General features: G+C 51.6%; 2 protein-coding genes across 2 annotated transcripts in view; both read left to right on the top strand.

Annotated features, from left to right (window-relative positions):
* Nucleotides 1-16,233, top strand: part of LOC144146725 (uncharacterized) — a 47,400-nt gene that overhangs the window by 10,707 nt on the left and 20,460 nt on the right. Inside the window, exon 3 of the mRNA XM_077678653.1 lies at nt 13,959-14,102. Coding sequence (XP_077534779.1) covers nt 13,959-14,102 — 144 coding nt within the window. The remainder of the gene's footprint in view (nt 1-13,958; nt 14,103-16,233) is intronic.
* Nucleotides 21-10,629, top strand: LOC144144858 (uncharacterized). Its single transcript, XM_077676349.1, has 3 exons — nt 21-534; nt 8,275-9,311; nt 10,597-10,629. The coding sequence occupies exons 1-3, from the start codon at nt 21-23 to the stop codon at nt 10,627-10,629; spliced, it is 1,584 nt and encodes a 527-aa protein (XP_077532475.1).

Genomic DNA, 16,233 nt, shown 5'->3' with positions numbered 1-16,233 from the left:
ACACAGTGGCTACTGGAACCATGACACCCCCGCTTCGCAACGAGGCCCCAGCGGCTACTGCATCTTTGACAAGCTCCCACATCATTTTGTCACACCCCCGGGACCCTCCCTTCTTCTATGGCACGGCTAACGAGGATGTGGAAGACTGGATCAAGATGTACGAGCGCGTCAGTGCTCACAACCGCTGGCACCAGACTATCATGCTCGCCAACCTGTCTTTCTGCCTCAAAGGTACGGCCCAAACATGGTTTATCATGAACGAGGCACGCCTCACCAGCTTGGACAGTGCCAAAGAAGACCTCAAAGCCATTTTCGGGACGTCCGCTAGTGGGCAGCTCACAGCAAAGAACAATCTCGCTTCTCGCGTGCAGAGTCCCAATGAGTCCTACGTCGCGTACATCCTCGACGTACTGGCCCCTTGCCAAAAAGTTGACCACCAAATGTCCGAAGAGGACAAAGTGCGCCACATTTTGAAGGGGATAGCGGACGACGCCTTCAACCTCCTGGTTTTCAAGAACTGTGACAAAGGAGACGGTATTATCGCTGAATGTCGCCGCTTTGAGCAGGCGAAAAGCCGTCGCATCGTCCAACACTTCACACGACTTCCGAACACGGCTGCAACCTCGTCGTGCTCCGACAACGTATTGCCAACCCCACCTCAGTTCCCTTTGACAGGGGCAGCAACGACTTCCCAAAATGTGACCAGAATAGTGCGTCGCGAACTTGAGGCCATGGCTCCAGCCTGTGCTCAGCATAACCAACAACCCTGCAATATGCCTGCTGTATCTCTGATACAAGCTGTTGTACGTGACGAGCTCATCCATCTTGGATTTCCGCCTATTTGCGCCGTCACTCATCAAAATGATCGCCCTGTTCCTTCCTTTCAAGCGCCTCGACGCGACAATATACCGCCACGCTTCCGGTACCGCAACCCACATGAATGGAGGACGCCCGATGACCGGCCAATTTGCTTCAGCTGCTGCCGCGCCGGCCACGTCGCCCGCTACTGCCATAACCGCTCGTTCCAATCGCCCCCGACCAACTTCTCCCAATACACCGACGAGGGAAATCGACGCTTCTACACTAGCCGCCAGACGCCACCCCCCACCTTCTCCAATTCTACCGACAGTCGCTGGTCCGGTCGTTCGCCGTCACCGCAGACCCTTCAGTCCCGTTCGCCCCGCCGCTCTTCCTCGCCATATCCACGCTCCAACCAGGAAAACTAGACGATGCAGCGCCCCGAGGTACCGCTGCATTTTCCCGACGACCCGAAAATCCTCTAACAACGCTGCCTGCCGAAAAGGACTTGTTAGACGTTCAAGTTGACGGTGTCCCTGTGAGTGCACTGATAGACACAGGGGCGCAGGTGTCCGTGATGAGTGCGCGACTTCGCTCTCGCCTGCGCAAAGTTTTGACGCCAGCCACTTCTTGTCTCCGAGTCGGTGACGGAGGAACTGCTGCCATTGCGGGCATGTGCACTGCCCGCGTCACAATTGCTGGTCATGATACCTCAGTTTTGTTCACCGTTTTAGAGCATTGCACCCATGACCTCATTCTCGGCCAAGATTTTCTGTCGGACCATTCTGCGCTGATTGATTGTTCTCTCGGGCTCGTCCACCTTGACCTACCCCTGTCGCCAATCACCGTCGATGAACACTTGCCCCGTCTGTGCTGCCTCGAAGACACCTGTTTGCCGCCTCAAGCTCTTTCTTACGTACCACTGTGTGTATCTCCCTCTGTTCCTGACGGCGATTACGTCATTTCTCCAATAACAGCCGTGTTACTGGAGCGCAATGTAACCCTCCCCCACACAGTCGTCACGATCACGCAAAATCAGACATCTCTTCCCTTCCTAAATTTCAGTTTTTCTACCCAACTTCTGCCGCAAGCCATCACTCTGGGCCTCCTCTTCGCTTTAGAGGAATGCCATGTGTCTGCATTGGCCGTCGATTGCCAACAAAACACTGGCCCTCCCATTCCGGACGAGACTGCCCCGACCCAACCTTTTGAGAAAATGTTGGCCCCTGATTTTCTGCCTGCCCAAGCCGATCAGCTCCGCTGCCTCCTGGCTTTCTTTTGGGACATTTTTGACCTGGACAATCGCCCTTTAGGGAAAGCCTCCTCAGTCACCCACCGGATCAACACCGGCAGCGCAGACCCCGTTCACAAACGCCCATACAGAGTCTCTCATGCAGAGCGGCGAATTATCCAACAAGAAGTGGATAAGATGCTAGCCAAGGACATTATTGAAACTTCTTGCAGTCCTTGGGCCTTTCCCGTAGTGCTGGTGAAGAAAAAAGATGACACATGGCGGTTTTGCGTAGATTATCGGCATCTCAATGCAGTCACACAGAAGGATGTGTATCCCCTCCCACGGATAGACGACGCCCTTGACTGCCTTCACGGCGCTAAGTATTTTTCATCCATTTACCTTAGGTATGGATATTGGCAAATCACGGTAGATGAAATGGACCGTGAAAAAACCGCCTTCATAACACCCGATGGTCTGTACCAGTTCAAAGTGATGCCATTCGGCCTTTGTAACGCTCCAGCCACATTCGAGCGCATGATGGACTGGCTGCTCCAGGGCTTCAAGTGGTCCACCTGCCTCTGTTACCTGGATGACGTTATCGTATTTTCTCCCTCATTTGCTACCCACATAGAACACCTCTCGGAAATTCTAACCCTTTTCCGTCGCGCCGGTCTTCAGCTGAATTCCTCCAAATGCCATTTCGGACGTCAGCAAATCACGATCCTCGGACACCTCGTCGACGCGAAGGGGGTTCGTCCCGACCCTGATAAAGTTCGCGCAGTTCAGAACTTTCCAGCACCGCGGTCGACGAAAGACATTCGAAGCTTTCTCGGACTTTGTTCGTATTTTCGACGCTTTATCAAGAACTTTGCTGATATTGGTAGACCCCTTACCAACCTCTTGAAGAAAAACGTCCCGTTTTCGTGGAGCTCCGAGCACGCTGCCGCTTTTACCAACCTTATATCCGTAGTGACCCACTCTCCGCTTCTGGCTCACTTTGACCCTTATGCACCCACAGAAGTACGCACAGATGCCAGTGGGTACGGAATTGGGGCTGTTTTGGGGCAACGACAGGATGGTCTTGAGCGGGTTATTGCCTATGCCAGCCGCCTTCTTTCCACCTAAGAGCGCAACTACTCTATTACAGAACGAGAATGCCTCGCCCTCGTGTGGTCTATCGCCAAGTTTCGGCCTTATCTGCATGGCCGCTCATTCACAGTCACAACAGACCAACACGCGCTGTGCTGGTTCTCTTCGCTAAAAGATCCCGTAGGCAGGTTAGGTCGGTGGGCATTGCGCCTACAGGAATATTCATTCGACGTAAAATACAAATCTGGACGCTTGCACCAGCCGGTCGACCCACCTGACGCTGCTGACGATGACGACGCAGTCTTTCTGTGTGCCATATCTGGACTCCTCCATATTCCGGAAGAACAGCGTCGTGACCCAGCATTACGATCGATCATCAACAACATCAACTCTGCCTCACCTGACGCATCGACGGGAATGTTCGTGCTGCGCGATAACATTTTGTACCACCGCAATACCCGTCCTGACGGGCCGGCACTTTTGATTGCTGTCCCTGCGCATTTGCGCTCCACTGACCTCCAGCAGCTTCACGACATGCCTACTGCTGGTCACCTCGGCATTTCTCGCACGTATGAACGCGTACGCCAGCGTTTTTTCTGGCCCGGCCTGTACCGTTCCGTCCGCCGCTACGTCAGTTCTTGCGATCAGTGTCAGCGCCGCAAGACACCAGCATCGCTCCCTGCGGGAACACTACAGCCACTCGACATCCCGGTAGAACCTTTTTTCCGGGTGGGCCTGGACTTGCTTGGCCCTTTTCCCCAGTCGACATCGGGAAACAAGTGGATTGCAGTCGCCACGGATAACGCCACACGCTACGCCATCACGCGTGCTTTGCCGACTAGCTGTGCTACTGATGTGGCAGATTTCCTTCTTCACGACGGCATTCTTCAGCATGGGGCTCTACGTCAGTTGCTCACCGACCGTGGCCGTTGCTTTCTCTCCCAAGTCGTTGACGACATCCTCTGGTCCTGTTCTACTAAACATAAGATAACTACAGCTTACCATCCCCAGACTAACGGACTTACCGAACGCTTAAATCGTACCTTGACCGATATGCTTTCCTGCTACGTTCCAGCAGATCACCGAGACTGGGACGTCTCCCTGCCGTACGTGACGTTTGCGTATAATTCGTCGCGGCATGATACGGCTGGGTATTCGCCGTTCTACCTCCTTTATGGCCGTGAGCCCACCCTACCACTGGACACTCTCATGCCTATGTCGGCTGACCAACCTTCAGTACGATCGGAGTACGCTTGGGACGCTATTGCTCGCGCTGACCACGCTAGGCAGATTGCCCGCAACCGGCTTTGTTGCTCGCAAGCTGATCAGAAAACGATTTATGACCGAAGACATCGTGTGGCGCACTTCGCTCCTGGATCCCTTGTCCTCCTCTGGAATCCTACCCGCCGTATCGGCCTATCTGAAAAGCTTCTGCCCCGCTGCTGTGGTTCCTTTCGCGTCTTGCGCCAAGTTACTGACGTGACGTACGAGATCTCCCCCGTGGCGTCGACACCGTCGAGTCACGCTACTTCTACAGACATTGTACATGTTGTACGACTGAAGCCATATTGTCCGCCGGACACTGTAACCCCATAGCGCCGCGACGCCGCTCGTTCCGCCGGGGAAAAATGACACGAGGCACCGACAGGCGACTAACAAACTATGCGGTTATGTGGGGATTTGCCACAGGTTAAGTGAACGGGGATTGTGCGACGAGTTCCCGTGGAAGAAGAGGACGAGGTGTGGTGGTTGTGCTTCCCTCGGTGTGTACTAGCGGCACCCAGCCTCTGGCGCTTTGAATTTACAAATACATCTTTCTACAGCGTCCTCGCCTCGTAACAATATTGTATGGGTAACATTAGGCAACATTGCGACAACGCGGAACCGATTCTTTTTGATGTGAGTAATTCTAAATTGCGCTGTTGCCACCTAATGAAGTACGATACAAATAACGAACATGGAAAGAACCAAACACTTTGATTCTGGTCACGCTTCGATGTCCAGGGAGAACCCTGAATTGGCGTGTATAAAATGTGGAAAGAGGTTTATTACATTCATACGTTTCGGACACAAAAAAACATCGTAGGCGCAGTCAAAGTTTTCAAAAATCGACAGCTGGCTGCCAGCCGATCCCGCATCCCTATGTTTTAAAAAAACAACTTTTATCGTCCTACTAGAGAATGCTGATGATGTTCACATCTTCGTCCTCCGGTCCTCCGGTCCCGATAATATCCCATTCTTTATTGTAAAAGGCTGCTACGACGTCTTTTTGCCGTTGCTCTGCCGCATATTTTGTCTTTCGCTTGAAGGGTGGCACTTTCAGACAGATTGGAAACCTGGTGTGGTTTTTTCTCTCTATAAGTCCGGAAATTCCTCGCTGCCTTGGTACTATAGACCAATTTCTCTCCTATCTTCTTTCTCAAAGTCTTTGAAAAATTAGTACACCATTATCTAGACCAAAATCCGCCCTTTCAATAACAGTATTAAGCACGGGTTTATGCCTGTCCGGCCTGTCGAGTCGAACCTTGGCTGCTTGGTTAGTGACGCCAGCAAATGCGTACTTCCACGTATTCAAGTAGACGCCGTCAACTTCGGGTGCTGTAAGGCCTTCTGACGTGTAAACCATTATATACTCCTTTGCAAGCTGTCTGCGTATGGTGTGTCTCCGGCTCCCTGCAGGTGGTTTTATGCTTACCTGAAACATAAAACAAACTGTGTTCAGTACACCGACGCTAAGTCTCCAAATTTTGCTGTGCCATTTTGGGTTCCCCATGGCTCCATGCTCGGACATTTGTCAATGATGTACTGTTCATTGCAGCGTGCTTTATCTCTCTTGCAGTTTGCAGATGACATGAAATATTACCGTGCAGCATTATTATAGGCACATTATGCCTAGCTTCAAAACGACGTGCACGTGATTTTACTCTGGTGACAAACCAACTACCTAGAACCTAACCTTCTGAAGACTTTTGCCCTTGCATAAACTGCAAGTAATTCTCCTTTATCCTTTTTGTACCACCTTGACAGTCAGGCGGTAAAAAGAGCATGCTTAACAAGTGATGTCGGTATTTCGACGGATTCTAAACTTTGGTTCACACGTGTTCACCACTTAACACGCACATCTCTTCGGACTCTGGGTGCCATATCTCCTTCAACAAATGGCTCTTCAAGTGAATCGTGTTTTCTACCCCTGTATAAAACCCTTGCTATTCTAAAGGTAGAGATTAAATCGGAAGCCTGGAACTGTACGAGTGCGTAGTCATCTTTTCGCTTGAAGAGAATGCAAAACGGTTCACTCGCATCTGCTCTCGCTGCTACACCCAGCATGTAAAATGCGCTTACAACGACGTCCTAGAGCGGCGTAACCTGGAAGAGTTACAATGTAAACTCACGAACCGCGATTTATTTTTCTGTTCAAGTGTATCCACTCAAATTCGTAACTAGTCAGCTCCGTTCGTCTAAGGGTGTAAATGCGAGCACTCCGCCCCAACATGTGCTTTGATATAACGACCACAGCGATACTGTCTCCAATTTGCCGTGTTCAAAGCGTGTATACTAAGGATTTTTGTGTATCCTTGTATGTCTTTTCAGGCGATGTTAACTCTTTCAAACTTGCTCTTAAAAATGCAAGTATTTGAAGCTCTTAACGCCACCTCAGGATGGTATATGGGGGATCCCGGGTTGCCGTGTTTGTTTGTATGTGTTCACGTGTGTTCATGCGCGCGAATGTATTTTCCATACAATTCAATATGCTTTGCATTTATTTCGCGATATTTGTTTTCTCCGGTATTATAGGACCATCTGAGTGTTTAGAGCATGAACATTTGCAGATGCCGCTACTTTTTTTTTAATCCTGTATTCGTGTATGGTAACGTACCCGACCGCAATGTTCATATCGCACTCATGTAATTTGTGCTCTTGTGTGTTTAGGTATGTATGTGTTTGTGCGTGCGTGCGTGCGCGCGTGTGTGTGCCTGTGTGCGTGCGTGTGTGTGCATGTGTGTGTGCGTGTGTGTGGGTGTGCGCATTTGGGCGCGCGAGTGCGCATGTGTGCATGTGCATGTGGGTGTGCATGGGCGTGCGCGCATGCCCGCATGTGTGTGTATGTGTCTGTGTGTATGTGTGTGTGTGTGTGTGTGTGTGTGTGTCACTACACTGTACTTCGTTATTCACTGTACTTCGCAACCAGTCTCCCTACTTCATCGTTTGTTTCTTCGGAGTGCCGCCATGTACTTCTATAACACCACCCAAGGAAGGCCTACTGCTGTTGTTTGGCGCTCCCAAATAAATAAATAAATAAATGAACAAATAAACAAACACACAAATACATAAATAAAAATAAATGAATAAATAAATGAATAAATAAATAAATAAATAAAAGTAAATAAACAAAAAAAAATAAATAAAGAAAGGGAGCTCGCAATAACGTGTTAGACTTGCAGGTAGCCTAGCTGTACGCCACATTCACAACCGTCACGATCGTTTAAGTGAGCGATTGCAGGTGATGTGCTTCTTTGCTACCGCAAGGAGCTTTACTCCATCATTGTTGCTATAAGTATGAGCGTCCTTCATTTTTTTTTTTTTGAAGTGATAATTATTGGACATCACTTGGAGGTGCGTACGCTATCAAATGTATTTCTCCCTCGGAGGAAGTGTTGCCACGATTACGGCAAACATTTTAGTTCTTTTGTTCGCAATCTTGGCCAATCTCCCTAAATGGGTATGCTCCTCTTGTAAACGTGCTCCGGGAACGCTGGGCGGTCGCCCCGAGGCACCCGCACACTAGCGCTCCGAATTTCTTTTTTTATATGAATGCGGTCGCCGCAATCTTGGCCAATTTCCCTGAGTGGGTGTGCTTGGTATGACAAACATGCGCCGGAAACACTGGGCAGTCGTCGGGAGGCATGCGCAATGGAGCACTCGGCCTTTTCTTGGTTTTGTTAACGGCCGGGCGGTCGCCGCGAGGCCAGCGCTCGTATTCACTCAATCATGTGAGCGCGCTCTCCAGTTGCTTGGTATATTTAACTGCACACACAAAAGATTCAGAGTTGCTGAGCAGGTTACTGATCGGTCTCATGCCAGAAGGCCCCAAGAGAAGGAACGCTGCAACCAACGCCATGATGCAAGAAACACCGTCGCCAATCGTCCTGCAGCACCCCGGGAACCGCCATCGTTCCGGGGAGCCCCCGTTGAAGACCCCGAAGAATGGTTGGAGAAGCTGGAGCGCGTCCGCATCTTCAACAGGTGGGACGACGACGAAACTTTCCGCCATGTCTTCTTTTACTTAGAAGATGCTGCTCGAACTTGGTTCGAGACCCATGAGAGTTCTTTGACCGACTGGATTCACTTCAAAAGGGAGTTCCTTAAGACATTCACTACCGTTGTGAAAAAGGAGCGAGCTGCGCTTTTGCTTGAAACTCGGACAGAACACCCCAACGAAGGGGTCGTGATCTTCGTTGAGGAGATGAAGCAACTATTTCGCCGCGCGGACCCCGAAATGACGGAAGAAAAGAAGTTACGCTTCTTGATGCGCGGTGTGAAGGAGGAACTGTTTAATGGACTTGTCCGAAATCCGCAAAAGACAGTCGCTGAATTTGTAACCGAAGGCAGCACGATCGAGAAAGCACTCGAAATGCGTGCTAAGCAGTACGACCGGAACTATGTTGGCATGGCCAATGCGAATTGCGTCGACAACGTGCGCATTCCCGAAGATAGCCTACGGGAGACTATCCTCGAAATAGTGAGGGAGTTGCTGCGGAAACTGCTCCCGACGCCGCCGCAACCACAAGTCGCTTCTCTTACCGACGTAATTAGAGAAGAAGTGCAGCAAGCGCTGGGAACTTCAACGACGCCAGTAGCACCTCGCGAGCCGCAAGCCATGACCTACGCGGCTGCTGTACATCGCCCTCGCCCACCTGCACCCTATCGTCACGAGGCTCCGTACCGTCGTCCCCTCTCGCCGGCCCGACCACCTGCGGCGCAACCCCCCGCCCCAAGGAAGACCGACGTGTCGCGAACGTCCGACAATCGTCCGCTGTGCTACCACTGCGGAGACGACGACCACGTCTACCGTCGCTGCCCCTACAGGAGGCTCGGTTTGCGAGGGTTCTCCGTCAAAGCACCCCGCCCCCGAACTGGCCAGCGCCCATCGAAGATAGAAGAGTACCTGTCCAACACCAACCGTCGACCAGCCCGTTTCAACCGTTCGCCGTCACCCTACCCATACCAGTCGCCGAACCGCCGTAGCAATGCTGAGTTCTCACGTGGAAGGTCCCCCAGCCCACGCGGGGGAAACTAAAGGAAGCAACTTCTGGAGGTGAAGTTGCTCTACGGCGAAAAACATGAAACCCTCCAACGACGCAAGGACGCGCCGAAGACACGGATTCACGACATTCCCTCATCCCGACGACCCGACCTAACCCTGACGAGACTCCCGAACACGACGACAGCTACACGGCGCGACGCGTACCCGACATGACCGAGGCTGCCGCTGAGAAGACAACAACGACGCACAGTGCCCGACCGTCAACACGCACAAGCCGAGACGCGACGCCCCGACGCACCCGGAACTCGAGGAAGGCGGCGTCCGACGTCCAGTTGTCCATCGACGGCTTTGACTTAGTCGCCCTCATCGACACGGGAGCCGACTACTCGGTAATGAGCGGGTCATTCGCGTCTAAGCTGAAGAAAGTTACGACAAGATGGGACGGTCCACATATACGCACAGAAGGAGGCCACCTCGTGACGCCAAGTGGAACGTGCACATCGCGCGTCACCATAGACGGCACGACGTACCCAGCGGCGTTCGTCATTTTGCCTAACTGCTCCCGCGACGTAATTCTCGGAATGAACTTTTTGACGGACAACGGCGCAATAATCGATCTGCAGACGAAGTCGATAACGTTTTCCTCCGATCAGTCCATGACGCCGGAATCGAACCCCGATCCCCGTGCTGCTGTCAGGATCGCCGACGATCACGTCACCCTGCCACCCCGCGCAAGCTTGATGATCGCCGTCTACTGTGAGGATGCTGCTCCTGACATCGACGCTATCGTAGAGGGTGACCAAAGGTTGCTTCTCAACCGCGGTGTCTCCGTCGCAAGAGGCATTGCGCGCTTTAAGCAATGCAAATCCCATGTTTTGGTCACCAATTTCACCGAGGAGTACCAGCATCTAAACAAGGGCGCTGCAATTGCGTTCCTCGAAGAAACGCAAAAAGCAAGTGAAGTGATCGCGGTCGCTAACTTTAAATGCGCACGCGCAGATGCTTCCAAGCCGCCGCAAACTTTTGACGTGAACCCGGCGCTGCCGCAAGAGGCATCTGCGCTTTAAGCAATGCAAATCCCATGTTTTGGTCACCAATTTCACCGAGGAGTACCAGCATCTAAACAAGGGCGCTGCAATTGCGTTCCTCGAAGAAACGCAAGAAGCAAGTCAAGTGATCGCGGTCGCTAACTTTGAATGCGCACGCGCAGATGCTTCCAAACCGCTGCAACCTTTTGACGTGAACCCGGCGCTGCCGCAAGAAAATGGGGACAGATTGCTGGATTTGCTCCATCGCTACAGCGAGTGTTTTCCGGCAAACTCAAAATTACGTCAGACACCCCTAGCGAAACATGAATTATAACCGAAGATGGAGCCCGACCTACCCGACAGTCACCGTACCGCGTCTCTTCACACGAGCGGGAAGCCATCTGGACTCAAGTCGACGACATGCTCAGCGACGACATAATACAGCCATCGAAAAGTCCGTGGGCTGCGCCGGTCGTACTCGTGAAGAAAAAAGACGGCACATTAAGGTTCTGTGTTGACTACCGGCGACTGAACAAAATCACCAAAAAGGACCTGCACTCCCTGCCACGAATCGACGACGCCCTCGACCACCTCTGCCGTGGGAAGTACTTCTCATCGATGGATTTGAAGACCGCCTACTGGCAAATTGAAGTGGACGAGAGAGACCGAGAGAAGACTGCATTTATAACCCCGGATGGCGTATACAAGTTCAAGGTGATGCCTTTCGGGCTGTGCACGGCGCCAGCAACGTTTCAACGAGTCATGGACACGGTGCTAGCTCGCCTGAAGTGGCACACCTGCCTCGTATACCTCGACGACTTTGTCGTATTCGCCCGGACTTTCGACGAACACCTCGCAAGGTTGGAGTCTGTACTCGAGGCCATTCGTACGTCGGGGTTAACGCTAGAGCCTGAAAAGTGCCGTTTCGCGTACGAGGAACTCAAATTCTTGGGACACGTCGTCAATGCCGCGGGAGTCCTACCTGACCCAGCAAAAACTTCAGCCGTTGCGAACTTCCCAAGGCCGAAAGACTAGAAGGGCGTGCGAAGATTTCTCGGTCTGTGCGCATACTACCGGCGCTTCGTCGCAAACTTCCATCGCGTTGCAGAGCCGCTCACGCGCTTGACAAAAGATAGCACTCCTTTCAGCTGGGACAACGACCAAGAAAAAGCATTCTGCGAGCTGCAAAAATGCCTGCAAAGCCCGCCCGTGCTCGCACATTTCGACGAAAACGCCGAAACGGAAATACACACGGACGCCAGTGATATAGGCTTGGGTGCCGTCCTCGTCCAAAAACAAAGCGGGTGCGAAAAGGTAATCGCCTATGCCAGCCGTGGTCTGTCGAAGGAGGAGAAAAACTACTCTGCCTCTGAGAAAGAGTGCGTGGCAATTATATGGGCGATTTCAAAATTTCGCCCATACGTGTATGGAAGACAATTCAAGGTTGTGACAGACCACCACGCGCTGTGTTGGCTCGCTAGATTGAAGGACCCCTCTGGCCGTCTTGGGCGGTGGAGCTTGCGTCTGCAGGAGTTCGACGTTACAGTCGTTTATAAATCCGGCAGCAAACACTCCGACGCCGACTGCCTGTCCCGCGCCCCCATCGACCCACCAGCACAAGACTCTGATGAAGACAGCGCGTTCTTCGGAATCGTGACGGAGACCGACCTAGCCGCCCAGCAGCGTGCCGACCCTGACTTACGCGTCATAATCGACTACCTCGAGGGACGCAACGTCGCCGTACCTAGGACCTTCAAACGCAGCTTACCAGCATTCAGCCTGAGAAACTCCGTCCTCGTGAAGAAGAATTTCAGCCCCGGAACGAGAACGAATTACCTTCTTGTCATCCCCGCAGACCTTCGTGACGAAATTTAGGAAGCGTGCCACGACGACCCGTCTTCCGGACATCTCGGCACAGCCCGCACAATTGGAAAAATGAAGGCGAAGTAGTACTGACCCCGCCTTAAATCCGACATCACCCACTACGTCCGGAGCTGCCGTGACTGTCAGCGACGAAAAACGCCACCGACGAGACCTGCCGGACTTCTGCAGCCGATCGCCGTCCCATCAAAGCCCTTCCAACCGATTGAAATGGACCTTCTGGGCCCGTTCCCTACGTCACGATCGGAGAACAAGTTGATTGTCGTGTCAACAGACTACATGACACGCTACGCGGAGACCGCCGCTCTTCCGAGGGGGACTGCGCAAGAAGTCGCCAAGTTTTTCATAAGACAAGTTGTGCTGCGACATGGAGCCCCTGAAGTCCTCATTACGGACCGCGGAACGGCCTTTACTGCGGAGCTCATGCAAGGAATCTTACGCTACAGCAACACGGATCACCGAAGAACGACGGCGTACCACCCAGAAACGAACGGACTAACGGAACGTTTGAACAAGACGATTGCGGATATGCTGTCCATGTACGTCGAGGTTAGGTTAGGTTAGGTTAGGTTAGGTTAGGTTGGGACGAAGTGCTCCAGTATGTCACGTTTGCGTACAACATGGCTATCCAAGAAACCACGCAGATGACACCGTTCGAGCTCGTCTACGGAAGACGGCCTACTACAATGCTTGACGCCATACTGCCGCACGTAGAAGACGACGACCTGAACGCCAACGTCCAAGGATGCCTTCAGCGCGCGGAGTAGGCCCGCCAGCTCGCTCGAGTTCGTATAAGGGACCAGCAGCTGGTGGATGCCGGCCGCTAAAACCTCCGAGTACCACCCAGGGGATCGTGTGTGGGTTTGGACTCCCATCCGACGACGCGGACTGAGTGAGAAACTTCTGCGACGGTATTTCGGACCCTACAAGATTCTACAACGTGTTGGCCAACTCACCTACGAAGTGATCCCCGATGGTGACTCCATCACATCACGACGACACACGCGGCCCGAAGTCGTCCACGTGGTTCGCTTAAAACCTTTCTACGGATAATGACGAAATTTAATTTTTATTTGTTCAGATGGTCGCCTATGTTAGCATCGGGTCGATGCACTCTTAGAGGGGGGGTAATGCCGGGAACCATGCATTGGGTTTGTTTGTTTTGCTTTTACCGCCCGGCTGCGCCGGTCTGTGTTATGTCTGTGCCAAGGGAAGCGCGTGTTCCATTCTTTCTTTCTTTGCCGCATGTGTTATCTGCTCTGATAGGGAGAGCATTCCGATCTAGCGTGAACAGCCTGGAATAATCTTCTTGGATCTACAATGTTCTCGATGTGAATCGACGGTTCGAGAACCACGCGCACCGAAAGATAAAAAGCAGAGGATGTCGCAGAATCAAATGCCCTGGCGTCTGCAGAGCAGACGCCGGGGCATTCGATTCTGCGACGCTCGCCGACGCAAGTCACTTTGTTGACGCGCTTCGCCGCCCCTGTATTCTTTTTAGTTGTTAGGTAAGCACAAGTTCGCTCCAAATAAACTTGTTTCTTCTTCAGGACAACTGCGTCGTCCTTGGATTCGTGACAATATTGCGGACAGTTAGTGGAGTAATTTATCTGGTCGAACGAAAGGGCAGGCCTCGCTAACGGTTCTTGTTTCGTGCTCGCAGGTTTCATAGGATTGGGCCTTCAAAAATTCTTCGCCGTTTCAACAGTAGGCCTGATAGGCAGTGTCCTATTCTGGGCAGGGATACTGCTCTCAGCATTCGCCCCGAATCTGACGTGGATGACTGTGACCTTCGGAGCTGTGCAAGGTAAATGGCCATACCGTTTCGGGCGCGTTTATGTGGTATGCTGTGCAGGTATAACGTTTTTAAACAACAGGTCGTTGTAAGTCTCAGTACGCCAAGGAAAACTGCATTAGACTGCTCACATGTCAGTAAGGTGTTTCTAAGCTCCTGTTTCCTCGTTATGAATAACAGTGAGGCACAGGGGGCATCTGCGTCACTACTAAACGCAGAAGTTTCCGGGAAAGTTCTGTCGCTGCTATGTTTGTCGCATATTGCGTGTTCACTGTCATCATTCGCATGCATCTCATCTTTGTGATACTTTAAGTCGAGAACAAGACGTGCCGCCCAAAACGTTGAGATCACGGTACTTCTCTGTGGCATATAATTTGCTGGAGCCATGATGACCTTTAATAACTTTGGTTTCAAAAAACACACCTTTCTTTATCGTTCTGATTTCCTATTTGGCATAATATAGCGTTGCCAGTACTATTGAATGTCCGTGTAATTCTGCCGAATGCAAATCACCCCAATCGTTTTTAGCAGTTACCTTTTTTGTTCGACACAAATGGTGGGTAACGGGAACCCGCCTGAGTCACTAGGATTTCCCAAATTAGGAAAGCACTTCGCACTAGCAAGTAAACACTGTTATGGCGTGTTAAATCTAGGAACGCGCAACTCGGCGCAACTCATGTGTAATCGCAAAGCCTTAGGTTACGATTTTGCCTCAGACGATGAAGCTGCACCAGAAAGCGCCGTTATAACGTTCACAAGCGTCGCACCCAGAAGGAAACCAGTACTAATGGGCCGACTGAACCCGCCTGTGGACGGCTCAGACGACACGCCCTACAAGCAGAAATACTGCGTTAAGACAAGACCCGCCCTAGTAGAAGTGTGACCATCACCTTACAAGTGTTCGATGTCAAGAAGATGTGGGGAGTCAACTTGGTCAAACAAGCAACCGCACCGAATCTACGGATGAGGGATAAGGAAGTTCCAGCTGTCTAATGCGGGGCTTTCGCTCACAAGAGTGGAAAAATATGGCGTAAATCCACGGTGCGAAGGTAGTTGGAAAGCAAAGCTTTAAACGACACCCACAACAATTCCCCATGCGACGTCACTTGAATTCACAACACGCGGCTCCATAAAGTAGTCCAGGGATTCTGCCAGCCGTTATCCATGAAACTGGCGAGGGTGGCGTCCCGAACGCAGCAGCAGCATCGGCCACGGCCGGGCTGGAGCGTTGGTCACTGCCACTGCAGCCCGGCAGAGAAAACGGGGAGGAGCGTCTTTTGTAGGGTCCGACAGCGGAACTAAGGCATCCTGATGTGCCAGCTTGGGGCTACACCACCGCGGGACACAAGCGCAGACAGCAAAAAAAAAAACGGCATGTGAGCTCAGTTATTCCCATTTATTCCGATTTAAACTTGTTAGTTTATTAAGTTTGAGTATTGCGAGAAAGCTGAAAAAACTTTTAAAATCGCTATTTTTCAGAAATAGTTGCTTCTTTTGCCGTTTGTAACACCTCTTAAAACAAAATCAAATTGGTATTCATCAATTTAGAAAACATAGTCCCACTCGTGGCAGGCAGTGTGCAAAAGGTAGCCTTTCTCTAGCGGCCAGATGTCTGTATGTGGTTTGTACATTTGTTTTTCCCGCCCTGCAAACAAATCCTTAACGTTTGTTTGCCGTACGACCACTTAATTCCGTCTGGTGCGGGCTACCCTGGAGGTGCTGTCAAACAAGTAAATCAATCCGTGCGAAGGCACTGCGCAGTGGACGCCAAGCTTCACAAAAAGAGGCAGAAAACATCCGTCAATAAAGCAGCGACAAAGCCGCCCCGCCGACGCCGCCGCCAAGGAGGAGCCACTTGCGCGCAGGGAACGCTGTGAAAATTCGCAGCGCGATCTCTAGTGTGCTCCGTGAGTGAAAACCCTCCTCCACCCCAAACACCCAACGCCTCAGAAGTGTCAGAAGCGTTGGGTGTTTGTGGTCCCGCACGCCACGAAAGAAGCGTTGGCTGGTAGAGCTAGAATGTTTTGTTTTAAAATGAGGTAGAGCCTTGAATGTAGGTGCAAACAAAGGAGGTTTATATGTCAATAGAAAACTAACTTTACAAGCAGTAGAATAAAAAAACGTTAAGGAGATCTAGCCACAA

This window comes from Haemaphysalis longicornis, unplaced genomic scaffold (genome assembly GCF_048455015.1).
Source record: "Haemaphysalis longicornis isolate Haplotype H1 unplaced genomic scaffold, Haemaphysalis longicornis Haplotype H1 scaffold_7, whole genome shotgun sequence".
Classification (NCBI taxonomy): Eukaryota; Metazoa; Arthropoda; class Arachnida; order Ixodida; family Ixodidae; genus Haemaphysalis; species Haemaphysalis longicornis.
The sequence above is the reverse complement of the archived record's forward strand: the minus strand, read 5'-3'. Positions and strand labels throughout refer to the sequence as shown.